At 40.0% G+C, this 26,370-nt stretch overlaps 1 protein-coding gene across 7 annotated transcripts in view; it reads right to left on the reverse strand.

Moving 5' to 3' along the window:
- LOC134212931 (proton-coupled zinc antiporter SLC30A2-like) overlaps nt 1-26,370 on the reverse strand; it is a 110,591-nt gene that overhangs the window by 35,894 nt on the left and 48,327 nt on the right. For all 7 annotated transcript variants that reach the window (XM_062691278.1, XM_062691282.1, XM_062691281.1 and 4 more), the window contains 3 exons: nt 16,339-16,443; nt 14,667-14,787; nt 421-600 (listed from right to left, as the gene is read on the reverse strand). In XM_062691278.1, coding sequence (XP_062547262.1) covers nt 421-600; nt 14,667-14,787; nt 16,339-16,443 — 406 coding nt within the window. The remainder of the gene's footprint in view (nt 1-420; nt 601-14,666; nt 14,788-16,338; nt 16,444-26,370) is intronic.

Consider the following 26,370-nt stretch of genomic DNA (forward strand, 5'->3'; position numbering starts at 1 on the left):
ATGGAAAAAGAAGAAATGAACAGATGAAAGAACGAATTTCTGAATAAATTATCTAGCGAGGCTGCTTTTCATTAAAAAAGGCTTACAATATAGGAAAGGAGAAAAATAATATTGAAAGGTGAATGGGTCGCATTGTCGATAATTATTTATATTGATTGTATTTTTAACGTATGATAAAATATGAAAGATCGGACGACAGGATATAGAAAAATTCGTAAAAAAGATAGGATAATGAATAACTGATGATGCTTACTGAACATTTAGGATAAACATGCATGCAGAATTCAGTTCAAATCATTTTAACTATAACATAAATCCATGTTACAACTTAGTTACTCCCTCAAAAGTTATATCACCAATGCGATCCTCAATGGATCAAATGCTGTGCAACAATCAATGCAAAATCCTTCCAATACTCACATGACATTCACCAGAATCCCCAGTCCGGAAGTAATCAGCATGGCTTGACCATCCACCTCGAAGTCCTGATTGATTGTCCTCAGCACCGCCAGATAGAACAGGATTGCAGTCACGACCCAAATCATCAGCACCGACGTCAAGGCGCCGATCACCTCTGCCCGGTGCCATCCGAACGACAACCTGCATAACAAAGCAAAACAATAAGCAATAAGCCGACAATTTCAGTTGCCTGCTTTCTAGTGCAGGATACACAAGCGTGAGCGAGCGTTCGTTATCGAACAATTGGCCCGCAACCTTCGCAGAGAGTAACAACGAGGTCGGCGACAGCAAAAAAAAGCTCGAAGAAGTTCAAAAAGTCACATCCAACGCGGAGCTCTCTCGCTTCTAAGCTAGGGGTAGGAAAAATCAACGAACAACAGCAACAACAACACAAAAAAACAGTTGAGCCACTCAGGATACAAATGCAATCCTATTTCCTTCATACGCCAAATTGGCTTTCGACGCAAAGTTCAGGGATTAAGCTCCGGGTCTGGCTCTCACCAGTACACAATGCCGTTCGTTAGGGAAACATGTTCAAAATACAACTGCGACAGTACGATTGTTTGCTTAAACTGATAATTTCGAAAACTTATTATTAAAGTTCGCTTCACGTGGCGTTTTGAGTTTATTTCAGAGCGAACATGTTCGTCTTTAGAATACGCGATCCGATGGAGGTGCATGGTTGTGGAATCAGCGTTGATGGCACAGATAAACTTTGATGAGAAACCGCACTCCTGACATCGTTTTCGAGTCGAATGTTAGCAGAATCTTTGAAAAGCTCGCATAATTTGGTTGACAATTTTATTGTTTAAGATTTGCTGTGAATATTTTTCAAGATCACTGTGAATGCGGTAAGTGGTTTCTAGTGAAACCAAAAGAAACGACAAAGGAAACAACACGAAAAATCTCCAATGATATATGTTTTGCACAGCTTCCCCCACATGCACTTTAGAGGTCGGAGCCAAAGCGACACATCCGTTTCACATGTGGCTGAGTACAGTAGCAAAATTTCCATTGTTCGAGGAAAAGAACCATGGAAGAACGGCAGCATGGAATCCGTTCACTCTCTCCTCCGTGCTCCATTCCGTTCGTCATTCAGAGGGCAAGAGGGCTGATGTTTTTCCAAGAATCCTTTTTTTAGCCTTTCGGTAAAATAGGAGATAAATTTGCCGGAGGACTTGTAACGCATAACTGATGGAATCACGAGAACAACTGAGGTACTTGTCTTTCATCAACATTGTTGTGAGGCAAGAGCCTCTAGATTATATTACCCTTGGAAAAGTAATGTACTAATAGGTTATGCTTTCTTTTTGAAAATGATATATTCAGATATATAAACATCAAATATGTTAGGTTCAAACATAAGTTTTTTGCTCATTAATTTGGAAATTAACGCAATTACAAGCGTTAAAGCACTTTTTCATCGTACTCCCCTTTTATACGCGCTGGTGGAGTTTTTCTCAGGTGTCCTCACTTGTGTGGTGTCAAATACCTTCTGTGGGTGTTATACTGACCACCTCGTGTGCTTACTGTTACACTGCGTTCAGACCTTACTCAGGTGAGGGTGGTTCGATTCATTCGCTAAGTTTATGAGGGAATTCTAACGAAACGCCATCCATTTAATCCCCATCAAGTGCTTACTCACTCGGCTCACTGGCGACCTCCGATAACAATACCAGCAGAGAAATTCGGAGACGCACCATGGCAGGGAATCGTATGTACTTTGGGCTCCGCAAAACGCTCCGATCGAATAGAGTTCGTCGCCGTACCAAACCGACTATCTACAAACCGCTTATTAAACCGGTAGTTCTCTACGGACTCTCGTGGAGGACCAACGCGCACTGAAAGTTTTCGAAAGGAAAGTGCTGCGTACCATCTATGGTGGAGTGTATATGGCGGACGGTACGTGGAAGAGGCGTATAAACCACGAGTTGCATCAGCTGTTGGGAGAACCATCCATCGTTCACACCGCGAAAATCTAAAGACTGTGGTGGGCCGGGCACGTAGCCAGAATGTCGGACAGTGATCCGGTGAAAATGGTTCTCGACAACGATCCGACGGGAACATGAACGCGAGTTGCACAGCGGGCAAGGTGAATCGATCAGGTGGAGGACGATTTGCAGACCCTCCGCAGACTGCGTAGTTGGCGACGTGCAGCCATGGAGAAGACTTTTGTGTACTGCACAGGCCACTCCGGCCTTAATCTGGTAATAAAAATAAAGCGCTAACTCAGCATCAACACCACTAAGACCACCATCAACTTCGTCTTTATAGAGCTTTTGGTTGGTAAAGCCAATTCTCGCCATAGTAGGAAGAAAAACTTTCATCGCTGCTCAACAACACGTGCGATTGTGATAATGTCGTCCTCCTACAAGCCAAATTTTCTAATTGCGCCCTGGTTTTCAATATTGGAACAACGAATCGAGACCGATTTACGATTTAGGCGTACACGATTTTGCATACAAACGTTGGAAGGCGAATACCTGCTGAAGAGAGCATTATTTGAGTAAACCACGGTGTCTATCCGACAGAATAAGCTTTCCTCTATCGGATAAGGGAAAAGCCACATTCTACGGAATCCATCAAATAATGTTCGTTTACAAAAAAGTTACGCCCAAATCCCAAATTAATTCCAAAAAAGTGCATCATCTTGCTTCCGATGATCATCAACCGTCTAGGGTCACCAACGAGGTTTTCACTTCATATGCAATCCTAATACGATTTTATTTGCTATTTATCTAATACATGCATTCATCTTCAGATTAGGTGTTGCGTGTTTGGTCAGCTCTATCATCCTTAGAATCTCAATACTTCTATCAAGTGTTGTACACATCAGCCAAATCAGTTTTGCCGGAAAACTATGTTCAGATGTTTGATCCAAGTTTGCAGTAGCCATCCAAGTCAGTACAGTCCGTACAGACAAGAAAAATAGAGGTGTGCGCCGCCGCCGCCGACAGTTTTTGGCCCCCGCCGCCGAATTTTTTGCATCGGCCTGCTGCCGTTTGAAATTTGTCACGCCAGTGGACCATAATTTTCTACGCCGATTCAAATTTGAAGGAGTCCGCAGAGTTTTCCCTGGAAATTCCGAAGTTTGAGTGGAATTCCCGTAGATTTTTACAATTGATCCCTAGAACATTACGTTAAAATTCCAGAGAATTTTTCGTAGAAATATAAATAATTTCTAAAAACTCCCCGTGAAAACAATCATCGAGTGCAAATTTTGAAGGATTTCCCATTGAAAGCCAAAAAAAAATGAAGTAGTGTAACTAAAATGTGCTCGATACACTTTTCTGAAGCAGCGGTGATAGATATTTCCCTACAAAATAATTTTCTATCGCTACATGATTGGTTTATTTGCGGGATGAGCCAACATTTTATACTATGCCTATATTTCCTCCGGTAACCCTAGCTAAAGTTTTTTTTTTTGCAGAAAATGTCATTTGGTCGAACAGTTCTTTCGGCCGAACAAAAAGGGTTGGTCGAATAGCTCAATTGGCCGTAATTGTCGTGTGGCAGACAGATTAATTTGACCAGAATGAGAATTTGGCTGAAGGGTCGTTCAGCTAAATCGATCCGATGGGTAGACACTAGGGTGGCTCAAATTAGTATGGGAAAAACTTTGTTCAATTTTTTCGATGGGCCGCCCTCTTAGTTGGTTCTATTTGATGCCCTGATGCTCTGGACAAAATTTCAGCCAAATCGGTCAACGTTTGGGCGGTGCTAAACTCGTTGGAAGTTTATATGGAAAAATGTATGCAGAAACATCCAAAAACAGTAAATTGCAGCTGGACTACACAACTTACGATGAAGAACTATGATACTCATTCAGATCTTAGAGAATTTAATACAGAATGTTATGCAGAAAACGAGAAGATTCGAGTTTGTCCAGCTAAGTTATTAGCATTTCTCTGCAGTGGGGTTTGAGCAAATTTCGTTTCTTTTACCTTTGAAAAGAAATAAATTCACCCTTACAACACTCCAGTAAAATGCTAATATCTTTGCGTATTCAACTCTAATCTTCTCGCGGTTTTCAGCATAACATTCTGTATTTTATTTTACAAGAACTGAATGAGTATCATGGTTCTTGATAGTAAATTGTGCCGTCCAACTGCAAATCACTGTTTTTGGATGTTTCTGCATACATTTTTCCATATAAACTTCCAACAAGTTTAGCACTGCCCAAACGTTGACCGATTTGGCTGAAATTTTGTCCAGAGCATCAGGGCATCAAATAGAACCGAATAAGAGGGCGGCCCATCAAAAAATTTGAAAAAGTGTTTTTTGAGCCACCTTAGTAGACACCTTTACGTGGTGTGTTACGGGGTAAGATCCACGGTTACATTGCCAGCTACAGACAAATCCTGACCCAACGAATACCTTCCTCATTATCCAACTCCGTGGTATTTATGAGGGTGTCGCTAAGTCGGTGGCCTCTCGTTAAGTAAGTACCGCATCAACACTTCCTTCCTCTCCCTAGTTACGGTGAAGATGGGCGTGGCCAGGAGTAATGATCCTCATGCTTTTGTTATTTTTGTTAAAGACTGGAATCAAGGACCACTCCCCTTCTTGATTTCTGATAGCATTCTAGATAAGGATCTCAAAAGTAAAACATGAGTATCACTAGTGTCCAATCTACGAATTACACCGTAACAATGCTAATGCTAATGCTAATGCTAAAAATGGTTGTTCAGCTAAATCGATCATTTTGCCCTAAAAGCCGGTCAGCCCAATAGGCCATTTGGCAGAAAATTCCGTTTGGTCGAAATCGTTGTTTTGCAGAAAGGAAATTTTCGGGCCTATTGTCTTTCTGCCAAACGACTATTTTTACCAAACGACATTTTCGGCCAAATGATCTATTCGGTTAAATGACTTTTTCGGCCAAACGACCATTTCGGTCAAATTACCAGATCGACCGAATGAGCCTTTAGGATGTTTGTCGCTTCAGGCCAAATGTGATTTTCGGTCAAACCATTTTTGAACTAATACCGTTTCGAACAAACGTTTAATTTAGCCTAATGCAATTTGGCTAGATGATTTTAGGCCTAACGTGTTATTCATCCAAAAGGCATTTGAATAAATGGCTTTTCGCCGAATCTTTTTCGGCCAAACGACAGGTAGGGCTATTTGGCCGAAAGCCATCTGGCCGACAATTTTATAACGAAATAATCGTTTGGCAGAAAGGCCATGCTATTTGGCCAAACGGGTAGACATGTTCAACCATAGTACGTATTCAGTAATCAATAATTGGGCGTAGGATCAAATGACATTTTTGGCCAAAAGCCGCTTTCTGTCAAACAACCATTTCGACCAGACGACATTTTCAGCCTTATAACCTTTTCTGCCAAACGACCATTTCAGCCAAACGACGTGTTAGAGAAGAGTGCTGTTGTAACCACATTACATATTCGGCCGTATGTCGCTTTGTCCAAATGAAATTTTTAGCCAAACTGTTTTCCGTTGAATAACCGTTCCGCCAAAACGTTCATTTCGGCCTAATGCAATTCGGCTGGATGATTTTCGATTTAACGTATTATTCGGCCAAATGGATTTTCGGCCAAACGACTCTTCCTCTTTTTTTAATAATTTACATTGAATTTCCGAGGAATTTCTTACGGACTATATAATATAGAGTTCCCTGTAGAAATCCAAAGAAATTCCTTCAAAATATAGATTTATTTTTTATTTTTGAGAAACCGAAGAGTTTTCCATAAACATTTAAAAAAAATCACGTAAACATTCTGAACAATTATAATTGAAATTTCGTAAAATCCACTGTGGAAATTCCGAAAAAAATTTCAAAGAAATTTTGAAATATTTCGTGCAAGTTCCAAAGGATTTACTACAGGGCCGGACTCGATTATCCGGAGTGTAAATTTCACTCTGGATAATCGAGCCATTTTTGTTGTCGCTGAAAATTTAATCTTCGCTCAAATAATCTAGTAATATTCTAGTTATATAAAATCTGATAAAATATCCCGTTGGTCCGTTCATGGGTTCTGACTTCCGTTAGAGATCAGCGCCGATCCGAAAATCGTCTGCGGCGGCGTTTGTCATAATTTTGGTCGGCATAAAGTTTTTTTTTGAGGATATTTTTAAGACATTAACGGGAGAATCTTTTTATTTCGCTAGAAAAATCTAATGAACTGTCCCAGAAGTTTTTCGAACTTTCAACAGGAAATGCTCTAAAGATTTCACCGGAATTTCAATGAAATTTTCATAATTTAGAAGTTTGCCTGTGCCACCGGGCACGCTACGATTTTTTTTTCGTCGAGAATTTTCCTGAGTTTCCTGTAAACAGAATTTGCTTGTGATTTTTTTTAAGTTTAACAAAAACTGTTACTGTTTAATAAAAACTGTTACGTTTCCAAAAGAATTTCAACTGGATTTTTTTCGGAATTTCTTTGGATCTCTACGTGAAATTTTTATGTTGTCCATTAGTAATTCTTCGGAAATTCTACGAGAAAATTTTCAAAAGACGAAGGGTTGTTTGGTTGAAAATCATTCGGTGGAAAGTGGAAAGTCGAATACCACTTGGGCGAATAATACGTTAAGCCGAAAGCTATCTAGCCGAATTACTTTTGTTCGATACGGTTATTATGTGGAAAACCGTTTGACGGTACAACGAAACTGGAAAAGCCATATGATCTAACAGGTCGTTTGGTCGAATAGACATTGTCGTCGAAAATTCCATTTGTACGAAACGGTAGTTTAGCAGGAAGGATAATTTGGTCGAAAATGTTATTCGACTGTCATCGGATTATATGGCGGAAAACGTCAACCCGTTCGGCAAAACGCCATTTTTGAATAAATGAACTGTCGGAGTAAACATATTGTATGGCCAAATTATCTGTTCGGCCGTATGATCTTCACCCGTACGTCGCTTTCAGCCAAATAACATTTTCGTCCAAACCGTTTTCGAACTTATGTCACCTCGTCCGATCAAGCAACATTTTCGGTCAAACGATTTTTTTCGGCAGTTCGGGCAAACGACACTTTCGGCCATGTGTTCATTACGGTCAAATGGGCCTTTTATGTCAAGCCAGGGCCAAGCTTTTTCGATTTTTCAACGAAAAATTTATGGAATTTTGAAGAAAATTAGCTTTTTTCACGAGAAATCTGGAGTTTCAATGGGATTGCCATAAGCTGTCGGCGGCGACGGCGCATACCTCTAACCATCGTGTGGAGGATCCAAAAAAAGAAAACTTCTAAATTTTATCGTTAAGCATCAAGATTTTTCAGATGCATTTGATGTTGTGGCTTATACATGTCGTGGCCTTCCGAAAATTCCGGAACCTCCATGAAATAAAACAAAAAATAATTAATTTCATAGCATAGCACCATTTGAATTTCTAACATCCGAATTTATTTTATTTGATTTATGCAAACTAAGGCCTCTGCAATACATAAAATTCATCTACACCTGAGTTCAGAATCATAGCAGTAGAAGCCGTTTTTCATACAAAATGGTCAACTTTGGCAAGCTGTAACTTGGTACCCTGATGACCGATTGAGCTGAAATTTTGACAGTGAACTACAAATATGTTGAAATTTACACATACTCAGTATTATTCTTTTCGAATGACGCGTTCAAAATTACGCACTAGGTCAAATTGTTCAAAATAATAGCAGTTTTTTTTTAAATATCAGGAAAACAATTAATTGGAATGTTATCAATTTGAATTCAGGTGCTGCGAGACACTAAGTTTATAATTTAAAAAATACAAATTTTGGAATTTGACATTTGAATTGGCCAATATATCAAAAATAAAAACTGCTATTTTTTGAACAATTTGACCTAGTGCGTAATTTTTTAACGCGTCATTCGAAAAAAAAATGATACTTAGTATGTGTAAATTTCAACATATTTGTAGTTCACTGCCAAAATTTCAGCTCAATCGGTCATCCGGGTACAAAGTTACAGCTTGTCAAAGTTGACCATTTTGTATGAAAAACGGCTTCCGCTGCTATTATTCTGAACACAGGTGTACATTCAGCTCGGTTTGTAGTTGCACGTCGCCAACTTTGTAGTCCACGGAAGGGCCTCAAATCAATCCACCTTGCACTCTTCGCACCTCGCCTTCTTGTCCCCTGTGGATCCCTATCAGGAATCATTTTCACCGGGTCATTCCCCGACATTCCCCCTCTCTCCCCTATGTCATACTTTTTGTATGAAGTATTTAAATTTTTTTTAAGGATTGTCACATTTCAGGAAACCCCCCTCCCCCTCTAAGCGTTACGTAATTCACGGATGTTCCCTAAACACAAGGATTTTTCAGCGCCATTTGTTGTTACTATGAACATGGAACTGGTGTTTTAATCCATACATGGACCCAATGAGCTAGACTTTACTAAGGTGGCGCAGATCAGCGCTGCGTGCCACTAGTAGTCTCTTTCACTCTCCCACCGATCTTGCGCAACGACTAGTGGCACGCAGCGCTGATCTGCGCAACCTTAGTAACGTCTAGCTCCTTGACATGGACCACCGCTGATGAATTATTTTTTTTTTAAATAAAGCGTTACGTAATTTGTCCATTGGGGGGGATCCATTAACTACGTAACGCAAAACTTGGTCATTTTCAACCCCCCTTCCCCCTATATCACACTTTTTGTATGAATCATTGCAAATTTTTGTATGGATTGTAACACTTTGGGCAACACTCCCTCCCCCCTCTAAGCGTTACGTAATTTATGGATGCTTCCTTAAGAAAGCGAGAAAGTCACTATCATGTCTTGCACATATTGGATACGTTACGGATACACAAAGATAAGATTTCTATTTTTCTAAGATAGGTAAAAATATTACTCCGGATAATAGAGCCATTTTCTCCGGTTAATTGAGCCCCGGATAATCGAGCCTCCGGTTAATCGAGCCTCCGAATAATCGAGTCCGGCCTGTACTATAATTTGGAACAATTTGCTGTTGAAATCCGTTTTTTTGTTTATGTTCACATTTTGAAGCATCTTCTGCGTGAATTTCGAAGAATACTCAAAAAAAAACTTTCCATGGATTTTCCGAACATTTTCTTGTAGAAACTTGGAACATTTTTTGTGATTTTTTTTCCATGTAAATTTCAAAAAGTTTTTGACGGAAATACCAAACAAATTACCCTGGAAATTCCAAAGAAATCGCAGAACAACAAAGTAGTAGCTCAGAGAATTTTCGGGAGGAGTTCATCAGATTTTTTCCGGCGAAAGCTAAAAGATTCTTATTAAGAAACGAACGAAAAAAAAATTCTACGCCGATTCATGCCATCGCCCGCCGGATAAAATGGTTTTCCAAAACGAAAACGCCGCCGCCGCCGACCAAAATTCTGACAAACGCCGCTGCCGTCGATTTTCGGACCGGCACACAGTGGCTTTTAGCGCGTTTATTTAATAGTACCTTTATTATGTGATTTAGCGTAATGGCGTCTTCGAGACATTTTTTCAGTAATTCGATGTGCTTCTTTGGATGTATTCAGCTTTATGATCAATCCCCCTGAAAGTGAGATGAAAAATTTATTCTCCCACTTTACAATATGGAAGGTATACGTCTTCACGAGAGTTGTAGCAAAAGTTCTCCTGAAAGACTTTGTCGAAGACACCAACTTCGTAATTTCATTACTTTTAAAGATTTATTTTCTCTTTATGCCAACAAGTTTTGAATATGTTCGATGAACAAGCATCAGGGTTTGCAGAAATCGCTCTCAATAGATAACGAACAACGATAAAAGAGAGGCAAAAACTGTTCCGAATCATAATAAGCCATGATAACAAATTTATCAAACTTGTATACAAGTGCGATAGGCAGCCCCCACAGAAAAATGGTGATTCTCGCTTTGTTTTCGCTCCTTTCGTGTTGGTTACTGCACAGCTGTGTAGAACAAGTTGAATTGCATCATCAGAGCCAGTTCTCCCTACATTTGGAGCTTTCTAAAAGAAATTTATCATGGGATATAACATCCCGAATCAGTTCTCTATCAAGACAGCTTGCGAAAAAAGTTTCTCGCGGGATGCTACATATCGTATATGTATACAGAGATAAGTGAGAGACTTGCTCTTTTTCTTTAGGATTCAATCCCTGACAAGCATACACACATATGGAGACGCATGGTGCATTGGGTCATCAACTCCTTGTGATGGGTGATTGATTTCTATCTTACATAGTAGGAAATGGTTTTTGATGAAACATTCCTTACATTCGCTTACAACTCTACAGTTCAGGTATTAATTTAAAGTTCATTACTTGCACTTTGCTATGCGTATGAGAGTGACTGCCACAATTTGCCCGTTGTCAATTCAATCAATTAAATCAAATATGACAAATAGGGGAACGGTTCGGCACTTCATCTCATAGCTTTCATTTCCATCCCATCAAAAACAAGGCAAAGAAAAGGTATTTGATTTGTTATTTATTTTTGTGATTTTTTCAGCAGTGAGCGTATTTCTTCGTAAAATCCGGAACATCCGTAAAAGAGGCCAATTCCAACAGTTAGCGTAATAGATCATCATTAGCCAGCGATGGCGGCGTGGCGGCGTTTCTCCTTGAATTCCTCCGAAGCTTCTCCAGAAGCTCCTCTGGAACTTCTTCAAGAACTTCTTCCGGAAGTTCGTCCACAAATCATCAAGTATCCCTCGGAAAGTTCCTAAAGGCATTTCTCTAGAAGTTCTTCTGAGAATTCTGAGAATTCCTCCGCAAATTACTCCAGAATATCATCAAGTAATTCCTCGGGGAGCTGCTCCGGGAACTCCTCCGAAAGTTCTTCCGAAAGTTCTTCCGGGAATTCCTCCAGAAATTCACAAGGAAGTTCTTCCGGATGAATCCGGAAGTTCCTCCATAGATTATTTTTGGAATTGGCCACTTTCACGGATGTTCCGGGTCTTCCGGAGTACCATTATCGTACAGTATCGAAGATTTATATTATTAATTGCAAACACAATTCGCCAGGATAGGTGGTTACGAAAAAATCGCGATGCTCTGAGATAAACTTTTGGAATTGACCACTTTTACGAATAAACCGGATCTCCAGGAGGACCGTTTCTGGGACATTTGGGGGTCACAGATTACTTGAACCAGGGTTTCGACTTTTCATTTCAATGAGACCAAAGCAAGCGTTTTTTGGGCCAAGGGAAAATCTTGTTTCGTTGTTTATGTTGAGGATCATCTTTCACCCATCAATCTTTTCTCTAGAATTAGCATTGGAAGATAAACGAAAATCTTGCCTATTAGATGAAAATCCTTTTTCGTTTCATTACTTTTACCTCTCACTCACTTTTCGCGAGAATTATCGCAGAACAATTACAAAATTGTATGGCCGCGCCGGGATTCGAACCCAGAATAGTAACAATAATAGCTGTGGGGATGCGCTCACTCTAGCCACACCACCACGCTATCTGTATAAAAGCCTTATGTTATTTGTTCCACATAAGCTACTACAATTTGCATTTATGTTTTCACGAAAAGACTCGAATATGAAAGAAAAAGAGCAAACTAACGTTTAGCGGCAATCGAAGTGAGCGAAAAATAGTTATCACTCTCCAGGCTGTTTTTCTTTCCCAAAAAGCGATTTCTCCCCGAAAACTTTTGTGAGGGAAAATCATGTGCTCCTGAGATTGAGTGAGCATTACGAACCCTGACTTGAACTATTGATTGCACCCACAATTTTCCAGAATAAATGGTAACAAAAAAATCGTGAAGCTCTGGGATGAACTTTTGGAATTGGCCATTTTACGGATGTTCCGAATCTTCCGGAGGACCGTTTCTGGGACATTAGGGGATCACAGAAGACTTTAGCTATTGATTGCACTATTGAAATTTTGGAATTGGCCACTTTTACGAATGTTCCGGATCTTCTGGGGACCGTTGCTTGATAACTTTGTTTTATGATTCAGAATCGTAGACAACCTATTTACTACTCAAATCAGTATCCTAGTCAGGACCTTACCATTCCAGAGGTCTTCAATAAGCATTGCGAGCGAACGTCCAGGATTGCCAATCCGGAAATGGAGAGTCCGATTCTCGATCCGACCAAGGATGTTTTCGGGTGGGAAACTTTATCGGCTTTTTTGAATTCATTGTACTTGCCACACAAGATACATATTCATGCAATTGGTGGGCAAAGAAAAGCTTTCAATTATTAACTGCGGAAATTCTAATAGAACCCTAAATTGAAAAGCTGGCCAAGTTTCAGCCATCGGAAGAGACTTGGAAAAAGATGAAAAAAGACCCTACCACTATCTTCAGAATGATTTCAAACTTCCTGTTTTTACCCGTCGGCCATTCAAGTTACCCAGGAACGAAACTATTTCGGAAACCAATTTCCAAATTCCGACCCCTAGATTCCAGTATCTCACTCAAGGGTAAACTTATTTTAGCTTCCATGTTTCTTTTCTTCTAGTATAAACCCTTTGCATACATCTGTAGCCGAAAATTCCATTCAGCTGACAGAGCACAGCACAATTGCTCAAACAATTTTGATAACGAAAAACTAGTTAGAGAAGAAAATTGCGACTGTGACTACAGAGCAGCAACAATAACACGAAACAGGCTCGTGGCGTCGAGGGAGGCCCAGCACACCCCACCTCCTTAAGACGAGCAAAGCTGAGCGATAGAGCGGGCCACTGTTAGGGTCGAAGACGCAATAATGAAGCGGTCGACTAAGCTAAACTAATCAACTAAAGTATTTTAAAGTACATAAACAAAATTCCTTCCTTAGCCGTGAGGCCACTTTCAGTGTCTCGCACTTGACTCGACCATACGATTTTCACAACTCCACTCTTATGAAATGTTTTCATAAGATTGGTCTTTTGAAAATCTTACGAGCCATTTTGCTCGGTGTATTCCAATGATTGTAATAATCAACACTGAAAAATTTCATCCATGATTAATATTCAACAGTTGGACACTTTGGAAAAATCAGTCCAGAATTGGTTAAAGTTCATTCATACTGTGGATGGAGCATTTGACATATTTTAAACAAATCATCATATCAGAATGGTTTTTCTGATTATGAGACTATTTTAAATGAAAACGAAATTCTAAAGCTGTTTTCCGTCATGTCATGCTACGGTGGGTCAGATTATCGACAATGTAGATTGTCGACGATTGTCAATGTATATGTCACTACCACGACCACTATTTGGTCGTTCACTCTACGACGTAACCGAAAGTTTCTACCGAGTTGGAAGTTTTTTTCCTGGGCAACTTAACTGGGAAAGTCAAAAGCTACCTATCAAGAATGGCGAACACAAAAAACGGCCGTAGGGAATTCATCCGTCACGAGAAAGATACAAGATGAAGCACGGATACAGATGGTTGAGCTTCTAATACAGTCGAGTCTCATTTGCATGGATTCCAACTACACGTATTTCTATTGCATGGGATTCTGTTTAACTCACTACTATCATGTAGATTGTAAATGCTACTGCGTTGATTCATATTACGATCTTGACTCATTTTCCAAAGAATTGCCTTACTTGCCCCCTTACTACAACGTGAATTATTCAACACTCCATTTCTAGCGGTATAGTGCGAGATCAGACTGTACATATGTGGGACAAGTGGAATGATACTCGTAATTATTTTGCTGGAACTTCAATAATGGACGTTTTGTTTGGCGTGTGTTAGATTGTGGCATTCGATACGGATCACTTGATGCCAGGCATACCTTCGAGACACATCATATTAGAGTATCTCGATCTATTATGGAGGAATTAAGTATCGTGACAGATAGGAGGACAAATGAACCATAATGCCAGAAAAGCGGCAGATAAACCTTTTCTGTCCTTTTTGAATTCTTCACCTAAAAACCTTCTATTTGCTAAGATCTAGCAACGGAATATCAAAAAAGTAACATAATTGTCCTCTTTTTAGTCAATTTATTTTATAGAGCTCAAAACAGTTTTTTGAAATTTAGAATTGATTTATGATTATGAACATTTATACAAAGTCATAATCCAGTTATTTGGTTCAAAAAGCTAGAATCTGGCATCCAAACAATGAAGCTAAAAAAGTAGATCATCTTTACAATAAGCATCAGAAAAACTCATCATGCCATGTTCTACTATCAACCAATTTCATTCCCGTTTAATAACAATCAACTCGTTTTCGACGGCTATCTAGATGTTGCACTCGTGCAGCTTTTCCATCGCTCGATGTTTCCCGGAGCACTAGAAGGGGGGCCAGCTGTAATAAAATAAAAGAAGATGAGCAATTTGCGTTGCCTTACCTCTTGGTCGATGGTCTCGCGGCAACCCAGAGTGCGAACAGCGATATCATAAAGCTGGCCAGGTCGGCTAGAAGATGGGCTGCATCTGTTGCTATTGCCAAACTGTTGGAGTAGATACCACCTACGCGGCGAGCAAAAAGAAGACAGACACGTCAGTCGAGGGTAGCAAAAAACGGTCCAAACTGTTTGATGAGGAAGCGCGGCAAAAACTAACAGATAGAATGACAAATTGCGCTATCAGTTCCGCAACAGGGTGAAAAAGGGGAAAACTCCCTCGCTTATGACGGAAACGTGAAAATAGTTTCACGCCGTAGCACAGCATGAATTGCAATTCATTGGATTATTACAGGGCGAAGTATTTATTAATTTTATGTGCAGCGAAGTGAATATTTGGGGCAAATTTCGGGAGCAGATGAAAGCAACCACAGCGGAACAAACTTGTGGAAAACATCTGACCAATCCCCTATGCCTAGGCAGTGATGGGCGAATTTCCTGGAAAATATTGATGGATAATTTTCATATCAGATCATTTATTTGAAAGGCATTTTCACGGCTTTTTCCGATCAGCAATACATAACAAAATTATAACTCAATTCTATCAATGGTTGTTATTTAAAACAACGTGTGTTATAATTCGATAAAAACGTGTCTTCGGTCAGTTTTATTTCATATCAAAATTTTAACAACATTAGTTATGTATATTTACACAAAATAATTGCCTACATTTTTTGAAGATATTGGAAAAAAGCGGAGGTAATCAACTCCATTATAACTTGAATCTATGTTCGATAGTTATAGCTAGTACAAAGTTAATTGCCTACATTATGGATGGAAATCCGTCTTTGTAGCGTACCAGCGTTTGTTATAATTTTGATATGAAGGTATCAACCTCTAATTTAATTGTGCTGCGGTTAGAGAGATTTTTGATATATTTTTTGTTATTTTAACAACTAAACAGCCAAGTTTTAAACACATTTTGTTGCAATATTTTCCTGAAATGAATAACTCCCCTTGTTATAATTTTGTTATGTATTATTGATCGGGTTGGTAACGAATGGGGTGAATATTTACTACGCTATTTAATCCAACATGTATTTTTAACGTTACATAATGATTTGACCTCAACTCCATCATAATCTTTAAAAGAACATGAGGGATAGTAAATTCACTGCGTTGCCGTGAGAGGCGATGATAATCAGTCAAACACCACAAATTCACATTTTTCATCATACAGGTCGAACTTAATTATCCATCATATCATTATCTAAATCATTTTACTCTCACATCAAATACAATCTTGTAAATGGAGAGTTATATATTTCAACGATAGTTTAAAAAAAATTGGCGATGGGAATACTAAACAAAATATAAATGAGGTGCTTTCTAGATGCAATATACAGACTTTTTTCATAATGCAAAAATGATGTGGTTGGAATTTAAGATTAATGTTCACCATTAGCAGTAAATGACTGTATGATCATGTTTAATAAAACAGCTTTGAGAATTTGTTTAGTACTTCCAAAAATTCCATGTATGAATAACATTTCTTGCACGAATTATGATGAAGTCTGAAACTCATCGCCAATTCTTGAGTAAAGGCAATAGTGAATTATTTCCTATGGATCCGCTCCACTGTGGAACCCCGAAAGAGTCGACAAGAATCAACAGTTACCTATTATCTCTGCTATCATGAAGACGACGCACAGTATGCTGGCTAAAATTAATTTCTTCCTGGCGATTTTATCAACTCCATCCATCCGAGGCCGGTGACAATGTGCTGCGGAGAAAAAAAATGAACAGAAAGGAAGCGCGGTTAAAATGAGTTGTAGCCCAAGGCTAGATGACGATGATGCTGATTCTTGCTGGGCATTGTTGCGATGCGGCGAGGTGTGAGGATTTTATCAAACAATATTGTAGATGCAACAGTGAGCGCTCAGTCAAGTATTATGCTGAAAATGGTGTGAGGATTAAGAATGTTTTATATTTTCTAACGGTTTCAACAGGTTGTGCCAAATGCGAAAAGCATGAATTTAAAGATTATTTTATTCAGATTTTATGCAGCTTGATAAGCATAACAATTTTCGCGTAAACCGTGATTACGGCTTATAATTCTGATGCCATTTTTCTTTGTTAAGGTAAATTACCACGACGATCATGTACCATGTATCCTTCATCCTTCTTCTATTGATGTTGGATTGCGTAAGCCATTCATCATGGGCTCAGAATCGTCGAAACTTTGATTACATTTAGGCCCTAATCATATGTTATAGGGTTTCGGCAGATATTCCCGGCAGGCTATTGCGCTTCGGCCATTGATCTTTAAATTCAATTCCAAGTGAGCACACCCGAATATAGAGGAGTTTTGGCAAAAATTGAAAAACCTGTATAAAATCTTGGAATAAACTAAATTGCCGGATTCCTAAGAAAATATGTCAAAATTTTATACAGAATTGAAAGAATTACTGATATGGGTGGTGACATAATATGGGACGGCTTGAAAATCAGTCAGTATCATCGAAGTTAACGACAGATGGTAATAAATAGTTTCTTGATAAATTGACGAATCCTTTAAGACAGAGAAACATAAGTTAATTAATGTACCATCAGTCACTCAACACAGGATACCACACACTACCGTTTTGACTGAAATCCCGAAAAGGACTCAATGCTTAATACTTTCATTTTAACACCCTTTAACTAAGATATTTAATAGCTAATATAATTTTATTTTGGATGAGCAAGATTACAAACGAGTTTAACATCCCATAGAAAGAATGACCCGAATGAAATACAAGCGACTGCTGAAAAGCGAGCGTCCGGAATATGTGTCTTCTTCGGCATTTGAATCAAAACGGTATCAGCATTATCCGACACCATTGAATTTCCGGCCAATGTCAAACCACTCAACACCCGCATTGGCTCGCCGATTCAGTATGATTGACCGCGAAACCGCAAACACACACTGGACTAGTAGTGCCGCTGCCAGTCCATTCATCGTCGTCCAACGGACGCTTCTAAACGCAAGTGATTAAGCTGTTGCAAACTTCGTCTTCATCGTCGCCGTTATCACTTGCTCTTTCGTCAGCTGCCCCTTGCGCGTTCCACAAACATTCCAACCATTCCGCGCTTTCACACCATCCGGCAGGCAAGTCCTAAGCAAACAGTTCGAAGTTCGGGTTCGTCGGAAAATGATTTATGAGTGGCAGTGGCAAAGTTTTCACGTATCCCGATGCTGCGCGTTTTCCCATCATCTCTGCTCAACCACCACCCGTTCCACGGCTGGGTGCCCGAGATGGGAAAAGGCGCGTAATTTCTTGCCAATTTCCTTCGTGGCCAACGCTGGCCAATTCATGAAGCAATGGTTTCAAATGGCACCGTCTGACTGTGTGTACTTAGGAACGCACCGTACGGTACGGCGCTCGTTTCGCGCTGGCAAGAGCTTGTTTGTGTAACCCTTTTCTGACACGTCATTCATCTTAGTTGCGGTGGTCAGGCTTAGGCAGTGGTTGTTTTCCAGGTTTAGCGTAGGTATCGCTTTGTTTGGTTGCATGGTGGAGACGCATGGTAGATGTTGTGATCGCTACAAGAAATGAAGGCAGGGGCCCTCTTCAAATGTCAAGAGCGAAGGCTACATTCGAGAAAATGATAAAAAGATCTGTAGCAATAGTTGGCAGACTTAGTGGTATGAATAACTTCCCAAGCAGCAGACTTGTCATAAACTACATCAATGCAAGCGTTTTACAAATTTTCATTCCATAACTATCCCCACACATTCAAGCTCATTTGCAGACCGTAAACGAATGCCATCCATCCGTGCCCGGCCCTAATGGCGGTTATTCTCCATCTGCATCGGCTTAGCATAATTTTCTGGTTGAAAAGAGAATACCGTCGGAAATAGTTACCTTGTTGTTAGGTATGACAATGCACTAACAATAGCGTTAATTTTCTTTCAACAATCTGCTAGTCTTCCGCTAGTCAGTATCGTTGTTGGAAGGAAGCTACAATTTCCCTACCACCACCAGTCAGCAGTAAACGATTTATTCACTGGAACATAACCGGTTCTCTGCCGGTTGCTGTTACTTGGCTGCACCCGCAAGTATCGTCGTCGTCGTTGTCGACATTGTTGGTTTTGCTTTTCGCCTGCTATTCAAACGAAACCGTGTGGCAGTCGGTAGGTTGTTGCTTAATCCGAAGAATGGCAAAGAATGCTATTTTCCAGCTCAGTGTTCTGGAGCAACCGGTATCGCGGTAATGTGGTGCATATTGGCTTCATTGTTGCTGAAAATTGAGTCGAATTCCACGGGAGATGCTACCGTTGCCGCTTCCGCATACCTTGAGGGATTGTGCATACCATCTATTATCATTTAAATAGTGACACATTCCTTGTGTCAACACTTCCTGAAAATCACATAGGAATCGCACGAGTTTTTTTTTATCTAAAAGGTGCATTGAACGTTATATTGGTCGAATAGTTTTCAAAACAACAATATTCAGAGTCTTCAGTAAGCTTCAATGCAGAGAATTTTTTTTCCAGACCAACATTTGAAAAGGGCGTAACAGCCAAAATTTATTCCTTCTGATTCTTCGTCTACATATATATAGCTCTATATGTGGACGAAGAATCAGAAGGAATAAATTTTGACATACAATGTTGTGAAAACTCATGTGTGAATATGCACGTTATGTGGAAGATACTGATTTGGAAAATGTATTGGAGGTAACCACTTTCCCTTCGATGGGACTCGAACCCATGGCCCTACAGTACGCTAGACTGGTGCTTTAACCAACTAAGCTACGAAGGACCTCCGTCGGCCTTCGCAACCTAGCGGCTACTGAACGACCTCGAGTTTCCCAAATTGGACGCATAGTCAAATCACTTGCAATCCATTTCTCAAGCCAACACTTCCAATTTGGGAAACTCGAGCTCGTTCCATCCCATCGAGAAGGGAAAGTTGTTACCTCCAATACATTTTCCAAATCAATATCTTCCACATAACGTACATATTCACATATGAGTTTTCACAACATTGTAAATTAATGTCCAAGTCGGGTGGTTTAATCCCCGGAAATAGGCAATTAACTTTGATTGAACCGAAATTTTGACTGTTGCGCCCTATTCAAATGCTGGTCTAAATTTGACACTTTACTGAGTCTATACTCTTGCTCGATTTTATAGTTGAAAATCTGAAAATTGTACTCTACGTAAGGCTGATACAAATATTTAAAAGTAATTATGTCTCCCCCAACATTTTTTTTGCAAGAAAATAATATTTTGAGGGGGCAACAAAAAAAATCGGTAAATTTTGAGGAGTTTCGAAACACTCTGTAAGAAATCCGAGTAGTTTTAAGATTTTTTTTTTCATTTTATTATTTATGTTTTATTATAATAAAACATAAATAATAATATATATCCCCTCCCTGACATTTCAAAGACCAGCAAGACATGATTGACATGAAATATTTGTAACAGACTAATTATAATTAAAATAATTTTGATGTAGAACTATGTCTATTGGGGTACACTTTACAATTGTAAAAACATCGAAAAACGTCACGAAAATATGATAGACTTTGATCGTTAATATTTCAGCCGTTTCTCGGTGGATTTTGAATTTTCTTGGACCATTCGATCAAGGAAGAGTCAACGGTCGTTTTTCACGCGTTTTTACACGAATTGATTTTCAAGATTTACGCGGGTTTTTACGTTGTTTTAATTTACGCGGCCCATATCCTCCGCGTAAAAACAGACTCCAGTGTGTCTCAATATTAATGTATGAAAATATTCACTATTGAAAACTTTCTAACAGCTTATCGAACGGTTTCGGTGAATCAGTCAATATCGTATGTGCATCGTAAGCTTCTTCTTCCTCAGCACTGCATTCCAACTTGAGCTTAGCCTGCTTAGTATTCTATTAGCGTTTCTTTAGTTATTAAACGAAAGCTTTCTATGCCCGCCATTGCATTAGTACCTATGTATCTTGTGTGGCAAATGCAATGGATACACAATGCACAGGGTGTCGAGAATGTTTCCCATCCGAAAACATCCTAGATTGGATCGAGAATTGGATCGAGTATGACGGCAGCTTCTCGCTTACGTCTATTGATGCAAGTAGAGGGCAATCTACTGGAATCTTCTCCGCTATACTGCAGGCGATGCGTTCTGGGAAACTTTCTTCGACTCATTTTTGCTGATTTCTAGGTGTCTGCCGGAGTAAACGCAAAGTCCGATGCAACTCACGTGAAGGAATAATAATTGTAATCAATAAACTGTCAAACTTCTTTGTCTCTGACTTCTCCATCGGATGACCACCAAACGCCGTTGACAGTCCAGCTTTCACGATGGGCTCTACTGTAATGAGCCACCGGGGGCTTAGACTGACTTAATGGCGGGTGCTTAGTCTCTGTTCCAGTTTGCGTCGATGATGGTTGCAGCGCTACACTTTCAGACAGAGTTGTACTGATTCTTTATCATACGATGTTTATTGGAATTATCATTTGATAACTTCTTAGGTGTAAAAAGAAGGCGAGTTGTCATCGGCGATAATTTTTAAAATTTTGGAATCGATGATTAATTTAAATTATTATTCAGTATAAGCCTAACAAACCTACCAATTTAATAATTAATTGCATATTTTTCGGCAGCTCAGCCGCCCGAAATTCTTTTTTTTTTTTGTTAAATATCTTGGTTGTGCATATCATCCCTCATTTGTATTTTTCTTTAAATTCCTCATGTTTCAGCAATTGCTAGAACAGGAAGTGGACTACCATACCGTTTCCATTTCTATCCCATACCTTCAAATTGACTATTCTAGTAGTAACTACTAGAACTGTAAATAAACGGAAAAACTCGTTACATATATCCAATTAGAATTTCATAAATTGCTATCCCCTATCACATTAACTGGGCAACTCGTTAACCAAGACGAACCTCTGCCCGTCGTCGCCATGCTCACCCAAAAATTCCAATAAATTCCGCTTGAACTCATGGCAAGTGCAAAGGTATATTCGGCTTGTAGTGGGCGAGTGATTGCACCATTATTTCCTTCCCCCTCCCTACATTGACTTGCATTCTGACGTGGCAGGCACCATTGTAACCTAACCAATGAGATAACCAGTACTTGTACATTGAAGATGAGTGCTAGTCCCAAGCAAACATCTGTTGGTTCTCTGTGCAAGAACAGCTGATCTATGGTCATAATGGAATAGCAACTACGGGCAGTCAATCAAGCTCAAGCTCAAGTAAGCTAAATATCTTGGTTGTGCATATGCACAGCACACCTTTCGAAATGAACAAATTGATATGAAATTTGCGAAAAAGAATCCACGTGTTTTGAAGGGACCACTTAAAAAAAGACAGGGGTCGCCGTCTTCGACCAGAGGTCGCACAGACTGAACACGTAACATCTAGCATTAGACAACGGACAGGACATTTACACAACACCCAGTGGACCAGTCGCTTTTACGAAAAGTTTTCTCCTTACCGGGGCGGGAATCGAACCCACACTCCACAGCACATGCGTCTAGACGATTGACGTCGACGAAAAGGTTTCCCGTTTGCGGAAAAGCCATCAGAATCCAAGTACCAACTTCCACCGCAGTTAACTTTTTTAGACCTTTAAGTGGTCTTCTTTGGCTGTACTCACTTTTCACAGTGAGAAGTAAGAGCTGAGGGTGAGAAGTGAGACGTGTTACTTCTCACCCCCCCCCCCCTCATTTCTAACTTATCACTTCTTACTGCGTGAAGTGTGAAGAGCAGAGTGAGAAGGGAGACGCCTCTCTTCTGACTAATTTTTTCTAACTTCTTATTTCTCACTTTTCACAGTGACTTTCACAGTAAGACGACAAATATCACATACAGAACCGCTATTTCGAGAATCAGTCACTGATCCCGGTTCTTTGGGTGGACCATTCACAATGCTGGAACTTTCTATGTCTCTTCTTTCATCGAATAACTCTGCTCCGGGATGCGATAACATCAAATTCAATCTTCTTAAAAACCTCCCAGATATCGCAAAAAGACGATTACTTGACCTGTACAACTGTTTCATGGAGTACAACATTGTGCCACCTGAATGGCGACAGGTCAAAGTAATAGCTATTCAAAAGCCTGGGAAACCAGCGTCTGATCACAATTCATACCGACCGATTGCCATGCTATCATGCATGAGAAAATTATTGGAGAAAATGATCCTTTCAAGAGTCGACCATTGGGTCGAAGAAAATGCATTGCTTTCAAATACTCAGTTTGGATTTAGAAAAGGGAAAGGAACAAACGATTGTCTAGCGTTGCTTTCTTCAGATATACAACTGGCCTTTGCGCACAAGGAGCAATTGGCTTCAGTATTCTTGGACATTAAGGGCGCTTTTGATTCAGTTTCCATAGAAGTACTGTCAGACAATCTGCACAGTAATGGATTACCCGTTATTTTGAATAATTTCTTGTAGAATTTGTTGTCAGAAAAACAAATGAACTTCACACTCGGCACTCTGACAACTTCCAGAACTAGTTACATGGGCCTTCCCCAAGGTTCATGTTTAAGTCCCTTGCTTTCTAATTTCTATGTCAAAGATATTGACAATTGTTTGGAAGGACAATGCACGCTCAGACAACTTGCAGATGATGCCGTGGTCTCTCTAAGAGGTCCATGTGCAGCTGTCTTGCAAGGACCATTACAAAGTACCCTAGATAATCTGACTGTTTGGGCCAGACATTTAGGGATCGAGTTTTCACCGCAAAAAAACTCAGTTGGTTGTGTTTACTAAGAAGCGGTATCCTGCTCAACTGAAACTCAAGCTGTTGAATGATGACATCAACCAATCTTTATCTTCGAAATACCTTGGGGTCGTGTTTGATTCCAAATGTACCTGGAAACTCCACATTGAGTATTTGATACAAAAATTCCGGAAAAGGATCAATTTTCTACGTTCTATCTCCGGAACATGGTGGGGTGCTCACCCGGAAGACCTCATCAAACTCTATAGAACGACTATTCTCTCTGTTCTAGAGTATGGCTCCTTCTGCTTCCTCTCAGCAGCTGATTGCCACCTGATCAAATTGGAACGAATTCAGTATCGTTGTTTGCGTATTGCCCTTGGCTGCATGCATTCAACGCATAACATGAGCCTGGAGGTGCTTGCTGGAGTCACTCCTTTAAAGCACCGTTACTGGGAGCTCTCGCTTAGAATACTCATCAAATGTGGAACAAGTAACACACTTGTTCTAGATAACTTCGATAATATGCTTGAACTAACTTGTCGTTCAAGATTCCTGAGAGTTTATCTCAACTACATATCATCAGATCTTTGTCTTCCATGTTATAATCCCCCTCGAGTTCACTTCACCAACGACAGTTCCTCCATTGAATACGATCTATCCATGAAACATGCCATTCAAGGAATACCAGATCATCTTCGACAAATATCTATTCCCTCACTTTTTTCTGAAAAATATGAACATGTCAATTGCAACAACAGATATTTCACTGATGGTTCTCGCATCAACGGATCCACTGGCTTCGGTGTTTTCAATGTAACTTCAACCACCTTCCGAAAACTTCAGGAACCGTGTTCGGTTTATGTTGCTGAGCTGGCAGCAATTAACTTCGCTTTGGGGATAATTTCAAATCAGCCCGTAGACCATTATTTCATCTTCTCGGATAGTCTTAGTTCTATCGAGGCACTCCGGTCGATGAAACCTGTTAAGCACGCATCTTACTTTCTTACAAACATAAGAGAGCAGATGCGTGTTTTGGTCGAAAGATCATTCAAGATTACCTTTGTTTGGGTCCCTTCTCACTGCTCAATCTACGGCAATGAGAAGGCAGACTCGCTAGCAAAGGTGGGCGCACAGTAAGGAGAAGTTTATGATAGACAAATCTCGAACAACGAGTTTTTTCCATTAGTCCGTCAGAGTACTCTTCAAAGTTGGCAAAGAAATTGGACACACAACGAACTTGGACGGTGGCTATTTTCTATAGTTCCAAAAGTTTCTGGGCGAGCGTGGTTCAGAGGTGAGGACTTAAGTCGAGGCTTCATTCGCGTGATGTCGAGACTTATGTCTAATCACTATTCACTAAACGCACATCTGTACAGAATAAACCTTGTCGATAGCAACTTATGTAGGTGCGGAGCCGGTTATGATGACATCGATCACGTAGTTTGGTTCTGCTCGGAAAACGACGTCTCCAGAGAGCAATTATTGGATACCCTAGTGGCCCGAGGTAAACAACCCTTCCAGGAGATAAGAGGTGTTTTGGGGGATCGTGATGTGGTCTATATGCAAGCCATTTATAGTTTTCTTTGTTCCTCTGACATAAAAGTCTAATACTTTTGTTTTTTTCTTTTCTTCAAAGTTTTTTTTTGTTTTGTCTCTGTCTGTCTGTCCCGTAGAGCGCCGTAGCTCTGGCCATCCGGAAGATGCTCCCATTCAAACCATTCTTCGAGCGCGACGACACACCACATCGTCCCCGACGCCAAATGACCGGATGAGCTGCTGAAATTCCTTGATTATGATGATTCCCTGATTCCCGAATCCTAATCCCCGTCCATCCTTAAACATTGTAAACCTAACCTCGAGTCACCACGAGTACGTTGGCTTATTTCCCTCTGTTACTAATTTAATAATAAGATTATGTCGATTGTACATATCTCAAAGAAACGTGGCTCCGTAAAGTGTTATACACGCATGAGCCTACCAAATAAACGAAATTGGAAAAAAAAACAAATTTCCATATAAACATAAATTGACTTCGCGCCACCCCTAAATGGTCACCGAATTTCCTGAAATTTTGCCAGGACTCCTATATTATCAAAATGATCCTAATAGACATATGGGAGTTGGAATTTTCGAACATTTTTGAAATGTGAACCGCCCTAATGTTCAGCTTCCGATTTTTAAGAATTTAACGGTAAATCTAACATTAGAAGTTATATTACTCAAATGTCCAGGGAAAAAAGAAGAAAATAAATATTATAAATTATGAATGATTTGTCATACATTCAAGAACTTTGTAGATCAACGACTTTTAGTGGAAACAGTGTTTTAAGGCACATTAATGCTTGAACATCACTTTAACATGGTCACAAGGTGAACGGAACGAGTCGCAAAGTTCACAAGACTTGTAGAGCACACCAAAAGCTTCCATATAGAGTCTGTTGTGCTGATTTTCGGCGTTTATATCTCTTGTTAGTTTTTTTTTCGTAATTGAAACTAGCCCAAAAACACTAAATCAACTTGAGCCACCTCGAAATGTTATCCGTATTAGCTGAAAATTTGACAGGAGGCTTAGTTTAGCATAAAAATTGTGATTCTGGGCTGAACGATTGAACTTTTAATACTTTTTGAAAACATGAAGAGGTCTAATACACATACATACACACCTGCACACACTTACACATAGAGGGGCAGCAGGGACTTTGTCCAAGGGCTTGACGACCCCTCCCCATGGCCACTGCGAGTTAGACCGGGACCATCGTCCCTAACCCCTAATCCCAAGGCGTCAAGCGACTCGTGCCAAGGGGATGCATGGACAGGGGGGTGAAATAATAAGCTAGGCCTTTAACGGAGCCTGTGGGGTACCTGGGCACCCTCCACAGTAATTGTCCCTTACCGCGTCATGCTGGGCTCTGGCGTGGTGGACCTCTTTTCCCGAGCAACTCGTGGGGCCAAAATGGAAAACCAAGTCAATTCTTCAATTAGTGGTGG

The sequence above is a fragment of the Armigeres subalbatus genome, chromosome 2, assembly GCF_024139115.2.
Source record: "Armigeres subalbatus isolate Guangzhou_Male chromosome 2, GZ_Asu_2, whole genome shotgun sequence".
Lineage (NCBI taxonomy): Eukaryota > Metazoa > Arthropoda > Insecta > Diptera > Culicidae > Armigeres > Armigeres subalbatus.